The 15265-nt window shown below is 42.0% G+C and overlaps 1 protein-coding gene across 5 annotated transcripts in view; it reads right to left on the bottom strand.

Annotated features, from left to right (window-relative positions):
• The window catches only part of LOC109952494 (pecanex 3), a 21271-nt gene extending 7231 nt beyond the window's left edge, over window positions 1-14040 (bottom strand). For 2 of the 5 annotated variants that reach the window (XM_020587589.1, XM_020587592.1), the window contains exons 1-21: window positions 13666-14040; window positions 12180-12643; window positions 10628-10836; window positions 10420-10525; window positions 10155-10197; window positions 9907-10002; window positions 7850-9619; window positions 6548-6677; window positions 6013-6182; window positions 5703-5760; window positions 4868-5009; window positions 4556-4713; window positions 3387-3540; window positions 3176-3208; window positions 2890-3061; window positions 2482-2592; window positions 2226-2317; window positions 1989-2098; window positions 1536-1641; window positions 1333-1425; window positions 1067-1217 (exon numbers count right to left, since the gene is read on the bottom strand). In XM_020587589.1, coding sequence (XP_020443245.1) covers window positions 1067-1217; window positions 1333-1425; window positions 1536-1641; window positions 1989-2098; window positions 2226-2317; window positions 2482-2592; window positions 2890-3061; window positions 3176-3208; window positions 3387-3540; window positions 4556-4713; window positions 4868-5009; window positions 5703-5760; window positions 6013-6182; window positions 6548-6677; window positions 7850-9619; window positions 9907-10002; window positions 10155-10197; window positions 10420-10525; window positions 10628-10836; window positions 12180-12332 — 4057 coding nt within the window. In that variant the 5' untranslated portion in view covers window positions 12333-12643; window positions 13666-14040. Of the gene's footprint in view, window positions 1-1066; window positions 1218-1332; window positions 1426-1535; window positions 1642-1988; window positions 2099-2225; window positions 2318-2481; window positions 2593-2889; window positions 3062-3175; window positions 3209-3386; window positions 3541-4555; window positions 4714-4867; window positions 5010-5702; window positions 5761-6012; window positions 6183-6547; window positions 6678-7849; window positions 9620-9906; window positions 10003-10154; window positions 10198-10419; window positions 10526-10627; window positions 10837-12179 lie in introns of all 5 variants that reach the window. The other 3 variants (XM_020587591.1, XM_020587593.1, XM_020587590.1) reach the window with 3 other exon arrangements.
• Between the last annotated feature and the right edge of the window lie 1225 nt (window positions 14041-15265).

The following is a 15265-nucleotide window of genomic DNA, read 5'->3' as shown; positions in this document are numbered from 1 at the left end:
GAAAGTGTTGTGGTCAGATGAGACCAAAATCGAGCTCTTTGGCATCAACTCAACTCGCCGTGTTTGGAGGAGGAGGAATGCTGCCTGTGACTCCAAAATCACCGTACCTACCGTCAAATATGGAGGTGGAAACATTATGCTTTGGGGGTGTTTTTCTGCCAAGGGGACAGGACAATTGCACCGCATCAAAGGGAGGATGGATGGGGCCATGTACCGTCAAATCTTGGGTGAGAACCTCCTTCCCTCAGTCAGGGCATTGAAAATGGGTCGTGGTTGGGTATTCCAGCATGACAATGATCCAAAACACACGGCCAAGGCAACAAAGGATTGGCTCAAGAAGAAGCATATTAAGGTCATGGAGTGGCCTAGTCAGTCTCCAGACCTTAATCCCATAGAAAATCTGTGGAGGGAGCTGAAGGTTCGAGTTGCCAAACATCAGCCACGAAACATTAATGACTTGGAGAGGATCTGCAAAGAGGAGTGGGTCAAAATCCCCCCTGAGATGTGTGCAAACCTTGTGGCCAACTACAAGAAACGTCTGACCTCTGTGATTGCCAACAAAGGTTTTGCCACAAAGTACTAAAGCACGTTTTGCAAAGAGATCAAATACTTATTTCATTCATGAAAATTACTTTATAACTTTTTTTGTAATGCATTTTTCTGGATTTTTTTTGTTATTGTTGTGTCTCTCACTGTTCACATAAACCTACCATTGACATTGTAGACTGATCATTTCTTTGTTAGTGGGCAAACTTACAAAATCAGCTGGGGTTCAAATCATTTTTTCCCTGACTGTAGTTCCAGTGACCCTCAAAATATGCAGCCATTTAACTATTTAAAACTAATTATACAGTTTGGGGCTGTTTAACTCAGAACAGCACCTGTGTATTTAATGTAGAACCTTTCAACTAGAGATCATGCTGGTTTTAATTTACTTCATGCAGCTTTTTCCAGTGAGGATATTTGAAATGTTCCAGTTGTTCATATAGCAGCTTAGCTTCTTTCTTCCTCAAAGCACATTTCTGTGTATGCGCCAGCAAAGAGAAACAAGCAATCAGGTGCTCACCTCGGACCTCAAACTGACTGTATTCTCTGGAGCGGAGCACAGGGTGAGCCAGGCAGAACCACGGCAGCTGTTTGCGGAGCTGAGGCAGGAGATAGTGTGTGATGAAGCCTACAACTCCGGCCAGGATGTACAAGACAAAGCTAAGAGCAGGCTGTGGATCAAGGGCACAATGAGGGAAATTAGCATTAAGAAAAAATCTCAACATGTGTCACTGGAATCCTTCTGGGATTGTAAGAATAAGATCATAAAAGCCTGCTGCAACTAACTTGAAGAGCGATAAAAACAGTGCTGGCACTGATGGCGAAGGTAATCACAGCCATGAGGGGACACATGACGAGGTCTGAATGGAGAATCTCCTTCTACAAAGAGAGTGTGAGAGCACAAGAGGGTGACTAAAATTAATGAAGCTATAAAATCAAACATGACTGAAACTGACAGCCTGTGAAGGCAACTGATGAGCAAACTTTACCACAGAGTTACGCAGCTTCTCAGGAAGAGGGTCCTTGATCTCCAGAGGGGGTTCTTCTTGTGATCGGTTCTCCAGCTCTGGGAATATTCTGTATCGGACCAGTGACCTGATTTAAGTGATAACAAAAAAAAAAACAAAACAACAGGAACCTTGAGAAGTACAGCAGAAAGCTGTAACATCAAAGCCTACACAGGCAGCACAGTGAGCAGTGGCGTCAATATTATGTCAGCGTTTACACAGGATGCTATTAGGTACACTACTATGTGTAGGGCGCCTGCATTTTGGCAGCACTCAGAACAAAATATACACTCTGTAATTATGTAAAACGTAATAAAAAGAAGGATACAGGTAAGACAAAACACTAAGTCTTAAATTTATCATTTGTTATGGATTTAAAAATAAGATTTTCAATGACATCTAAGGTCATTAATGACAATGTGAAACAATACTGACCACAGGATGGTGGGGTCACTGCTTTGACGGCTGAGGTGGTAGGATAAGGCCAGGAGCAGGCCACAAAACACAGAGAACAGTACTGGGACATGGGCATCTCCCCACGGTGCCTTATTGACCAAAAACACAACATTCATTTAAGGGCAATCCACATCAACTACTAATTTGTTCAGTCTTGAAACAGAAATCCCACACCACAACACCTCTGCTTTCATGTACAGTGTCTGTACCACTCACATTTATAGCACCGAGGCAAAATCCATACAGCAGAGCAGCCACCAACGCACTGCGTATGAGGCTGAATAGAGATGAGAGGGGGCTGGTGGTGGCTGAGGAAAGAGACACAGAGAAAAGATCAAGAAGAAGCTAAACAGGTCATTGTGTGCAGTTTCACGATGATACACTCTAACACCCCTCTAACTTCTTGACAGGGAGTTACACCATCTGACACATAAGTTGCTGACTCATCCTGTCTGTGCAGACATGTTCTTACCAGTTCCGCCAAAAATGTGCATGTCGATCTGCTCCAGCAGACACATCACAAAAGTATTGACCTGAGGTAGCAACCCAAACAGGAAAATGACCGGGAAACACAAGGCAAACACTGTTGGACAGAGGCGAAAAAAAGAGGTGAAGCTGGCAGAAATAAAACCACAAGTGAACATTTATCCACTTTGCGAGACTTCAACTTTTTCTAGCTGCTAAAACTCTCCACAAAGTTTAAAACCACTAATCTATTCTGCAGTGGTACAGTAACATATTATTATTTATGGCTATTCTCTTATTCAACTAACAGCCCAACATCAAATTCTGACATTGTTCAGGTGCGTTAATCCGAGTGGGAGTGGTGACCTGGACCTCTAGCACAATGCTGATTTACAAGTCATGTAGAAAAACTGACCAATGAGCATATCCCTGGCGCAGAGCAGGAAGTTTACAGAGAAGAAGGTGACACCATAGAGGGAGAAGGGTTGTAGGCTTCCAGAGCGCCCAGAGAGGTCAAAGATCCAGATCATCACACAGCACAAGCAGAAGTAGACCGGCCGACTGTACACAATGATCCAGTTATGGCCCTGTTAAATAACAGACAAACAAACCAGACACAATTATACTACAATAACAACAGAAAATTCTTTATTGTACTTTGAGCACAGAATCTAGCATATACAGTTGCGACCAGTACTCACATGCATGGGAGAGGCTGCATCTGGTTGTACACTCTAAAACAAGAAGCAGGAATTTACACTTAACGAAGTTCACATATGTTTTGCTCAAAAAAAGCAACACTGAAAAGAGGTATGCCTGAACACATCAAGCACGAGACACACAAGTTGCTGATTCAATTATCTGTAGTCTCGACAGGCTGAGCTGTGATACAAATACAATTGGACTCCTTACCTTGAGTAAGGAATACTGGCAGCTAGCAATGACCAAGCAGAACTGAAAGACCCAGATGTCCCTGAAGAAGCCCTGGAGCAGCAGTTGGAACCCCAGGAAGGCCACCAGACTGGCCAGCACCACAGCAAACACGTTCTCTGCCACTTGCCGGTTCCTGGCAGCAGAGCGGAGAGAAATTCATATTAGAACAACCTTATATTTTCACTCCACTCTTTCATTGCCTTCTATATAAATATCATGTTATTTGATAAAGATAATTAACGTGAACTGAAAACTACTGGGACATATAATAAGCCCTAAATTACAATAAGCCATTACACTGTTGGGCTACAAGTCTCATGGTAATAAAGGGACTCTGAGTGTTTATTAGTAAAACAATGACACATCTAGTGTTGCATTATCATACTCTGTAGAATCATCAATCCACATCCAAACTAAAAGTAGGCAGAAGAGAACTTAAAGGCCATAGGCATTTGTAAATGATGTGAAGTGACAGACACAAGCCCCAAGGTCATTGAGGAGTAAACCACCATCTTCTTGTAAGGTGAAAATATATAAAATACATCTCCTAAGAGTAAAAGGGTGAGGGAAAGGGTGCAAGAGAAAACCATCACAGGATGTAGACTTAGGATATATTACGCCTGTTTTACTTTGTTATCCTTCTTTTACAAGAGATTTTAATTAACTGGTGTGTTTCATCATAGATTGCCACTATAGGATCAGTGATGTCCAGGAAATCCTGGGCCAGCTGGCTGTTCACAGAAGCCCTGGGGTTTTAATTGCCCTCAAAGTCACAAGCAAAATACAAATGGTTGTGCATAACAATGCAACTGGTTTGGGTTTGCTCATGTTTCACAGAAAATGACTTGTTTTGTTCCCATTTTAAATATATGAATTAGCAAAACGCCATTGACTAAGGGAGCATTCACAGTGGTTTTAGTTCCCTTTCTTGTCTGGTTTTTTTTCATGAAGTTTACTGTTTCTTTTCTGAACAGAACAGGAATTGAACTAGTTTTTCTCTGGATTTTGCAGCATCATCACAGATGGTTTTGTTTTAATAACACAGAAAACAAAGAACCAAACAAGCAAATGACATTAAACAATGAATCAGACGCACTCAAATGTTGGGAAACAAGGGACTAAATAAAAACTCCTGCAGGCCGGCTTACCTGTCCAGTAGGGCCAGAAGAGCCAATCGATCATATCGAACCCTCAGCCACTTCCCGGGCAGCACCCAAAAGCGATAGTACTGTTTGGGTTTAGTTTTCTCCTCAATCATCAGAGTGTTTTCCTGTGACTCTTGTAGAGACTCATGATCCAGGTCAAACTAGGGATGAGGTGAGAAATAACTGATAAATATAGAAGAACAAACTGCAAGGGCAATCTGTGGTAGTGCCCTATGAGGAAGAGAGCGTTCTCAGTTATTTACGTGACATTCTACCAAAGATAACGTGCCACAACAAACATCGAAAACTGCTAACCTCGGGCATTTCTAGAGGCACTCTGCGCACCTGCATGCCCTGTAAAACCACAGGTCTGGGCTGGAGCACAGACAGGACTGGTGCCCCTTCCTGGACCTCAGTGGAGGTGAAGCTTGAGGACTGGGACTGCCTCTCCCTTTCCCTGCAAATATGACATTTTATGTCATTAAATGTAGCTGATATATTTATAACAGCAAATGAACTCTTATGACATCTCTACACCGCATAACATCTTGTGGGAGGGTCGCAATCATCTTCACTTGCACAGAGAAAGCACTTGGTATACCCAGAAAAAAAAAAAGAACAAATTCAGAGGAGCCCATGGAAACACTTTGGAAAAGGGAAAATCATGGTCTGACAAATAGTACACAGTGAGGAAATTACTAGCTACACTTACTGACTGGCCCCTTCAATAGTCACACCTGCAATTCAATGCAACACTTCCAACTTAACATCGGTGTTTATGAAGCTCAGAATGTTTTAGTTTTTGGTGAAATTGTCATAAATGTATAAATTCAATTATGTTTATTACTGAGGTCAAAGTTAAAGATGGTGTTGTACTGCACTAATATTATATTTAGAGGTGTCTATATTTTGGTCCTCCCCAGCTACATACATGAGAAGGTCAGAATATCAGGAACACCTCTGAATATAATTTACCCTTCAGGTCACGGCTATAGACTTAAAGTGCAAGGGGGCAGTTTAGACAGCTGGACCGACTGATACAGGAGCACATTTCTCACACACGTCTCAAAAACATGACTGAAACGCTTTTGGTGTAGACAGTTTTATAGTTTTGTAAAAGGCAATCTGAAGATAAAAACTTTTAACTTACTGAACTGGGTCCTCATAACCGCCTCCAGCAGGCCCAAATGTGTAGGACCTCTTTACCCCTGTTACAAAACAGAAATATTTGAAGACATACTTGTGTGTTATTTTAACCGAACACTGTATAAATGAGTGTATAAACTTGGGTGATCTGAATTAAAAACCCCATATGATCCAAATAAGGATACAAAAAATAAACAGTGACTGAGAAAGACTGCCCTGCTATACCTGTGCTAGTGTTACCAAACCTTTGTTACTGCCATTATATTTATTACTGCAGACACTCCATTAATTGTCACTTAGTGACACTGACTCACCACTCTCATCAAAGAAATAGTGCACTGCCCCCTCTGATGTGTCGTCAAAGGTGGAGGCCTCGTGAATGCCACTGCGAGGCAGCAGGAGCGAGGAGGCAAACTGTAAGGCTGAGGGAAGTGTCCGGGTCCGTGAATGAGAGGAGGTCCGAACACGCTGGAGGTCCTGGAGGCTACAGGAGCAGAACGCACAAAATGTGTTGAACAGTATTGGCTATTAGTTTTAAAATGTCATTTCGCCTGTGTTGAGTCTAAACTCCATTAGTCCCACTGAAGCTGGCACATTCCCTGCATGGCAGCTTAAATAAATTGTTTTATTATTCCTTTCTTGAAAAGCTGCATATTAATATTCATTTTATGGCAACCTGGCAGAAATACTTCCCTGAAATCACAGTCAATTTACAAATTTCTCTGTCCTCCATACTGTTAACTCGAAGTTAGCTTTGTTTACGTCAGACTTGGTAGAGAACAGGGGGAAATAAAAGCACAGCTGAGAAGTCGGCTCTAGCCCTCACTCTGATCTGCTTAGCTGACAAACCTGGGAGGGGATCCCATTGTGGACGGGGGAGGTGTAGGGTTGCTCCCAGCATTGTGTCTCCTGCGGATGGCCTGGGTCCTCTTAACACTGCTCACGGCGTCGTGTTTGCCTCCATTGTCTGGATCCATGGCTGGAGAAGGGTTATCAGTTATATCAGTGGGGTTTAGATTACAGTGTCAGTGTACATAACACAAGGCTCCATTTGCATCCGATCTAAACACCAATGTCTAACACTGGCTTATTAATAGATCTTACTTTTGCCATTGTGACATCTGCATTAAAAATCAACCAGACACGATTGGCATGAATTACTAATTAATGGGATACTGTTCAATTTTAGGAACAAAGCTCAATTATTACTAAAATGCTGTTTCTTTTGCATTAATGTATGAATGGCAAACCCCACTGAGTCAATGTTAAAAGCAAGAATATTGTTTAGTGACATGTTGATACTGAAAAGAATAACCTGAGGTTAGTGATTACTTCAAATATTTGGGATTAAAGGGCCATTAGTCAAAGATTTTAATGATTCTATTCAAGGTTTCCCCCAGGAAATGGATTAGTGGAGATGGTGGGCGATGCTACTCTTTAAACTTAATATCAAAATTATTGAAGAGCCTCTTGTGAAATCACAGAGAAGCCAGTCAGTTGAGTCAGTGGCAAAACCTTTTACAGTGCTTGCATATTGTTGTCTTTTACCACTTATAATAACTCAAACTCAGAAAGTTGAACTGAAGTGACATTTAGTACAAGGTGATTAGTTATAACATTTCAAAATGCACCTGCATTGTTTTACATTTTGTGACTTTCAGTGGATTTTTTTTTCAGATTAACCTTGAAAGAACAGTGACTGTTATTAAAATCCATTCAAACAATTAGTCAAGGTCTGAGTAAAGGTTTCATAAAGTACAGTTAAAGGTTGACACTATTTACACCTTCAATGAATTTGATCTTTTTTCCATAACATTTCCTCTAGCTATTCAATTTATATTAAAAAAAATCTGAGCTGAATGTGGTAAGAGACTGCTCAAATAAGGGACCTACTTTCCTTGCTATTAACTTGTTTGTAGACTACAACAGCAGGTGATAAATGATTGACAGACAGCAACAGCAGCCAGAATATTTTATCTGTGGATGGTGCCTTACAGCTTGGCTTCATATCCCAGACTCCTGGACTGGTAGCTAGATGCCCCAAAATATACCTAAACTACTGTTCCATCCTAGGATTCTGCTTTTACATGGACCAAAAACTAGAAAAAGATCTCTCTACAACACAAATCCTTATTATAACAACAAACTCACCTCCTCCCACAGCTCCTTCTTCAGCCAGCTCCCCTGCCCTCCAGCCCATCTGGTTGCCAGTCCAAGAGCCTCCAAGAGAATCCAGCCGATGATGATGATGATGATGATGATGATGAGTGCCGGGGAAGCTATCAATGTGGCTGGTTCGAGCTTCCAGATCAGACTTAGAGATGGTGAGAGTGCGAGGTGCTGGGGTGGAGGTGGAGGGCATTGTAAGCAGAGTTGAAGGCAGAGCTGCCGTACTGCTCTGGCCTCCACCTGCCCCGTCCATACTTAGAACTCTTGCATGAGTCTTAGCACTAGCTGTGCTAGAAGAGCGCTGAGCAGGACGAGAATGAGAGGGGCCATTACCTTCAGGTAAATCCCCTTCCCTCGGAGTGGACAGTTGAGCAGCAGGGGTTAGAGGGGATGTAATACCAGTGTTAGCGAGGTCTGGGGAGTAGCAGGAGGTAGAGGAACTTGAATCATCATCATCGTTGTCATCATCATCATCTGAGCTGTATCGGCGCTGAGAGCCCAGACTAGATCCAGCACTCATGTCACTGCCATCGTCCTCGTCGCTGGAGTCTTCAAACAGACTTTCACTGTAAGCCTTGGCGCCCAGTCGGTTACGCACTGGGATGTAATCTCGGTGTTGTCTATGATTGTGATGACGCCTGTAAGAGCCACAGTCAAAACTACTGCTTCCTGCTCCAGCTCTCCTTCGCGGAGCTTTCCTTCGGCCTGGCCTGTGGCCCACACTACTGCCACTGGCCCGCAGCAGCTTTAAATCTTTAGGGCGCACAACCTGTTGAACTTGCAGAGCAGGTTGGTCAGATAGTAAGAAGGGGGTAGAGGATATAGGCAACGCAGGTTCAGAACACACTAGACCCAGGGCCAGCCCTGAGGGCACTGAATTTGCCTGCCGAGGTGGGGGTAGAGGAGGAACTGAGACATTTCTGTCTAAATCACAAACCTCTGAGTGGCCACTGCTTGAGGGGGAAGAGTTCTGGAGAGGAGCTGGCTGTGCAATATCAGAGAGTGCAGGGGGCAAATCCTCTCCCTCAACAAGTGTCCTGTCTAGCCCCTGGCTGAGGGAAAACTCTCTGGAAGGAGAGCGTAGTAATACACTGTCTGACAGGTTGTCAGTATCACTATCACCCTGTCCTGCTGGATCCTCCCGGGGCTCTGGGATGTTGGAGCCTATTGCTGGTGCTGAGGCAGAAACCTGTCCATCTGCACGCCGTGACTGGCTGAATGAAGGACTTTCCAGCTGAGTGGAATCAGTTTTCTCACTGCGATAACTGCTGACAGTGCTTAGCGTCTCACGGTCTGTGGCAGCTCCACCTGCACTGAAACAGCTGTCTGTGGATCCAGTAGCAAGTGCTACCCCACTGCGGCCGCCTGGGTGCTCAGTTCCAGATGCAAATGCCACAGGGTCAAGGCCCAGCCCTAGGAGATTTTCACTCAGCTCCTCACTTAAGCTGCTCTTTATGAGGGGGCTAAGGGGAGTATCCCCCAGGCTCTCAGATTCAGCAGAGGGGCCAAGTGGAGAATAAGCCCCCTGCCCATTCCCCTCGGTACTCTGTTGCGACAGTTGTTCTGCTAACTCCTCCACTTCCTGCAACTGTTCTTTCTCACCTCCATCTTCTTGACTGGAAGGTGAAGGGGGGATACACAAGCAGTCTCCAGGTTCTGCAAATCCAACTGACACTCCAGATGCTCCCATAAGACCTGGGAAATCATTTCCCACAGCAGCAGCGATGCAAGACTGGACCACAGTAGGAGCCCCTGTACAGCAAGACAGACCGAAATTAGATTAGAAGGCACTTTGGATGGCTGTAAGGCAGAGGTTTAGGGTACTCCTTTTAATTACATAAAGTATTTTTAATTATTTTATTGTTTTATTATACATTTCCATCCTGAGAGACAGAATTAACAGCCCTGCCTACAATGGAATGGTACAGCATTGCTGTGGCGTGGGCTCCTGAGTGTGACTTTTTTTCACACAGGCAGAATTAGACACTGTACAGTTTGTATGATACTTGTTTCTGGTTACTGATTTGTAGCAGACTTACTAATAGCGTCCTGGGAAGTCTGGCGTAGGATCTCACGGTGAGCTGATGTAACAATCACATTATTGCTTCCCTGCTCCTGCATTAGGACTTTGATATCTTAGGTAAAAGGAAAGAAATCATTTAGAAAGCAATAGTGCATTCTCAGTACAAGCTTAAACTAACAATGATCTGCTGCTTAAATGCAATTGTGTAAGGAAAGACTTAACATTATATATTATATACCACAGTTTAAAATTCAGATACTTAACCCTTAGTGCCCTGTCCTGTATCCTCCAGCTGGGGCAAGAACTCCTAAAAATAAGCGATATTTTTAAAAGGTAATTAATGCAGAAGATTTTAGTGCAGTTAGTTGGTGCATTAAAATAAGAAAGCCATATTAATACATATTAACAAAGCCATGACAACATTGGGATCTAGTGAAAACTAAGTGACTTTTTCTGGCATGCTTGGTATAGGAAGTGAAAAATTGTACATTTTCTAACAGGAACAACTGGGGAAGCTGTAGGTTCTCACCGACACCTGGTTCAATCCAAACAGAGAGTGCTGGGAACTACAGCGCACAGGCGGCGTTGAGTTGACTTTCCGAAACACTGTCATCTCTACACCAACATGACTATCCCTATTAAGAAGTTACATACACAGAAAATTAAAAAGGACTCAGTATTTCAGAGATTTATATCATCATTTGTCTGCAAGGCTCTGTCAGAAAACATCTTCTTACCTGTGCTGATTCTCATCATGGACACCTGACCCCTCATCTCCTTCTTCTGTCCTTGGAGCTTCAGCTGTGAGCGAGGCCTGCTTCTTCTCTATAATCTCCCCAAGGTCGAACATGGCATGAAGCCGGTAGTTCACCACCTTAATGGCTGTGAAAAAGACTGCCACCACAGCAGAGTAGACGCCTGCAATCATCAAGCTAGGAGGAAGAGCCTGAGAGAGAGTGGGGGGAAAAAAGGAACTGTGGCTAACTCTCAAAATGAAGCAGTGAAGTCCACTTCAAGGAATGGGTTTCAGAAATGATTTGATAATGGCCAGCAAGTTCCAAAATAAAATATAAGCAGTGTTAAGCACTTATCATAATGAAAGCACACGGCCATTGCTCATTTCAACAAAGATTATTGACAACTGTTCTATAATAAATGTCTTACTAAAGATGATAGAAATGAGGCAGTCACCATATTTAGACAAACACTGGAATATGTATCAGTAACATTTAAAACATTTATTTTATATAGGTTTGGTGTTTTCCCCCCCAGAAAACAATGGACTTATCTTTGACACATGAACATAATGCAGTGCACAGGGCAACCACATACAGACATGACAAATTCAAGGAAGACTCAAAACCGGGTGCCTTAGTAAGGTGTTGGGATCCCAGAACAGCTTCAGTGCACTTTGGCACTGATTCTCCAAGTCTATGAACTCTACTGGAGGGATGAACACCATTCTTCCAAAAGATATTCTCTCATGTGGTGTTTTGATAATGGTGGTGGAGATGCTATATAACACCACCAAAATCTTGTTCAGATGAGTTGAGATTATGTTACTGCAAAGGCCATAGCATATGACTCGGATCATTTTCATACTCAAACTATTCACTGACCCCTCGGGCCCTATGAATGGGAATATTGTAATCCTGGAAGAGACCACTCATTTATTCAGGTTTTTCCCTTTAATTTGACACACATCTGTATATTCATTGGGATTTTAAACAAATCCGCTCTGTTTTTCCACACAATTTAAACTCTTCTTGGTCCTGAACTAGAACCACACAGTCAGATGAGAATGTACATAAGATCTCGCAGACCTCCTGGTCCAGTGATGATTTATCTCATTTACTACTGTTCTGCATGCACAGCAGATGACTAAAACGTATATTCTAATGCATTCATTATAGATGGGGGAATTGTTTAAAGCCTGTCTGGTTGTCTGACCATTGGTGTTTTGCCCTATTGACCTCTCAGGTACTGCTGATAGGCAGATTTCATCAAGAAGTTGGTGGCTGAATGTTAACATAGCTCATAAATCACTTTATTCTCTCAGTAACTCATTGTTAAAGAACTAAATTTCAAGTAATGTTATAGTTTCTCCTTCACTAATTGTGTCAACAATGTATGGTGTAAATCCCTTGTGCAGCTGCTGTGCCCAGTATATTAAAGCAATTCTGCCAGATAATAATGAAAAATGATTTATAAGAATGCATGCATGATTGTAGTGGTTCTTTCATTCTTTTGAATAAACTATCAATCAACCTTCTATGAAAATGTGCTTACCATGTACAGCAGAAAGGGGAAGGCCAGGAGAAATATCCAAAGGTAGAGGTGGAAGCAGTTGGAGAACGTGCTCTGATGTGGGTCCACATACCAGCCTCCCGTCAGTGAAGCCCACACACCCTGCCGCAAAATCTGAAGAGCTTGGGAACCCATCTCTACCTCCAGGTTCAACCAAATGCTGAAATGTTTCCTCCAAAGCTGTAGCTCAGAAAACTCTACAGCAGGTCAAGCCACAGTATCTTGTGTCTGTGATGGCACTTACATTGGGGATGGCAGGTTAACCAAACCTGTTTCATCAAGGAAAATAGTTCCGTCTCTTGGATATGTATACGTCAGTTGAGGTCAAGGATCCTTGCATATTCTTGTGCCAGCATGTGCTCCCTCCTTGCACCGATGCTGCCACACTCCAGCCCAATCCTTGTTGGGTAATCAGGAGAGTGACTTTTTGGCACATTGGTAACCCACTGAATGTATGAAAAAACATGTAAGAAAGACCAAAACTGGTTTGTTTTCTTATATGATGCTACAGTTTAAACATTACATTCAGTGGAGAACAATGAATGCTAAATAAATGACATTACACTGAAAAATAAAATTAATGAAAATTTAAAAAAAAAATGCTGTAATACATATCAGTAGTGGAAATAAGTGTCTTCAAGTGCCTTCCTTCAAGTGTACTTCCTTACATTCCTTATAATCATCATGAAACCATACAGCTTCTTCCTCGATTTCCAGTTGGTCTTGAATAAATTTTGCAAAAGGTCACAAGATAAATAGGCCTACATTTGTGCTGAGTCAGACAGTAAACCTGATCATTTATCATTCATATTTTCTACATGGGATCGCAGTAACTTGGATATCATTTCAGCAGCTACAAATATTAGCAATGGGGAGAATAACACAACTGACACTGGCACGCACTACAATTTTTTTTTTTAAATATTTGTCATTGTCTTTTAACTCAATCCAAAGCAACAGGGAATCCACGTACGGTATGTTATACAGATTTCAGACAAAATGACATGTCCAGGCCAATGCTGTGCCAGGCACATGAAGTTTTCCGATTGACATTACGAAGCTAACAGATAACTTAGCCTAACGTTAGCTTACAATTATCTGCACTTACGAGCGATAAAATGGACCTGTTCAGCTACCAATGATTTCTTTAACCTCGGTCAATATAAAACCATTACCGTCAGCAGTAGCACAGTACTACATAGTAGCTGACAAACGTTAAACATCATTAGGTTACTAGACGCTAGTCACCGGCTAATGCTAGGCCGCATATATTAGCTTTTCGAACTGGGTTATGTTCCTATCGTTAGCTGAGTGAATGTAACGCCAGCCCACAACAAGTTAGCTTAACGGCTGGTCGCTACGTGAATATTAGTTGCCTGTCACTGGCTAATATTATCTTAGAGTGACAGATTTGATTATTGTGCTCACAGTGAAATGTTTTCCAGATTTGGATCCCAGCATATCTTACAATTAGCATTAGCTGTCCAGCTTGCCTCATATCCTCCTTCCGCATCCAGTCCTTGCAAAATCTCAGGGCTTTCCTTCTCAGGATGCTAATGAGCAAGGCAGTCGTGTGTCCAAGAACTGTAACGTTAGCTTCACTTCTTGTTGGCGTTGGCTAACTTGTCATTGTTTTCTGAAAGTCCTTCATTTTCATCGGCATCAAAGGTTGACAGACACGCAAAGGGAGCTGAAGTCCTCTATTATGATGAACAACAATTGTTTCTTGGCATAAGCTCCATCTATGTTAAAATGTTACAACAAGCTAGCTGAGTAGCTAGCTCCAGCTAACAACTAGTTGACACCATGGATGTAGAAGGACGGACGCACGCATGGACGAACGCACGCACGCACAGAGAGAGAGAGAGGGAGGGAGGGAGGGAGAGAGAGAAAGATTCCCATAGCGCTGATTGGCCGTATGCCGTGACGTCACGGGGACAGTAATTTTAAATTATCAAGACAACACAATCATACGCAGCACTGTGCATAAGTTTAAAGTTTAGTTTAGTAAAAGTTTTTAAAGCTAAAGTGAAGATAATAATACCATAAATAGTCTTTATTTATCAATCATCTTCATACAAAGTGCAGCAAACAGAAAAACCCATATCAAATCAATGTTTGATGTCACCACTCTTTGCCTTACTTCTGAACCGTTTTTCAAGGTGCTTGGCCTGTAAGTTGTTTCAGCATCTGGGATAACCTGCCACAATTCTTAGGTTGTCTCAGTGTCTTCTGTCTGTTCATGTGCTGGCAGAGTGACTCCACGATGATGAGGTCGGGGCTTCTTGTTACTGAAGACAGTTATTTATTACTCTGGCTGTATTACTGCAGAGGGACTTTAGGACAGATTAATCACCTTCCTAATGATAGATAAGAATAGAGGCTAAACATCTAAAGTGCCTAAAAAGCTTGCACCCTAGGCTAATGTGTGTTATATATATTTTATTTATTTATTTATTTATTTATTTATTTATTTTTTAATAAAAAAATGTCAGTTAAGTAACAGAGAAAGCAGTTATATTGATATTACAAACAAACAAATGAATGAATGAACAAATAAATACTGCTCATAAAATACATGGCTATTTGCACATTTGGCACTAGCACGAGCTGGTTTTTTTGAATGTAGTTAAACCTGAGTGGTGTGAGGCACGTGGGTGTGTACAACACCTACTATGTCTTGTGTAAGGAAATTTCCTTTCTGACCTCTGGTTAATGTAAATCAGATAATCACATTATTTATTTTTTATTCAAGCTTTCTATTCTGGCATATACTGTACCTCAAACAAGATGCCCTACTATTTCTCTGATATTTGTGTGCAAGAAATCTGTGTGCAGTGAAAATAGTACATGGGCTAACATAATCTGGGATTACATCTGGGAGATTGTAATTGAATGTTTAGGAAATGTAAAAATGATTTAAAGAATTTAGATTCAACAATGTATTTTAATTTGCAATTACCTTGAACCTAAAGTACAGTACTTACAAATAGCTGTAAAACAGAGCACAAGCTCTGAAATAAGGGAAAACTATAGGGCAATACTTAACGATTTGAAGAAAAACTGGC

Source organism: Monopterus albus, unplaced genomic scaffold (genome assembly GCF_001952655.1).
Source record: "Monopterus albus unplaced genomic scaffold, M_albus_1.0 scaffold464.1, whole genome shotgun sequence".
NCBI classification, from domain to species: domain Eukaryota; kingdom Metazoa; phylum Chordata; class Actinopteri; order Synbranchiformes; family Synbranchidae; genus Monopterus; species Monopterus albus.
The sequence above is the reverse complement of the archived record's forward strand: the minus strand, read 5'-3'. Positions and strand labels throughout refer to the sequence as shown.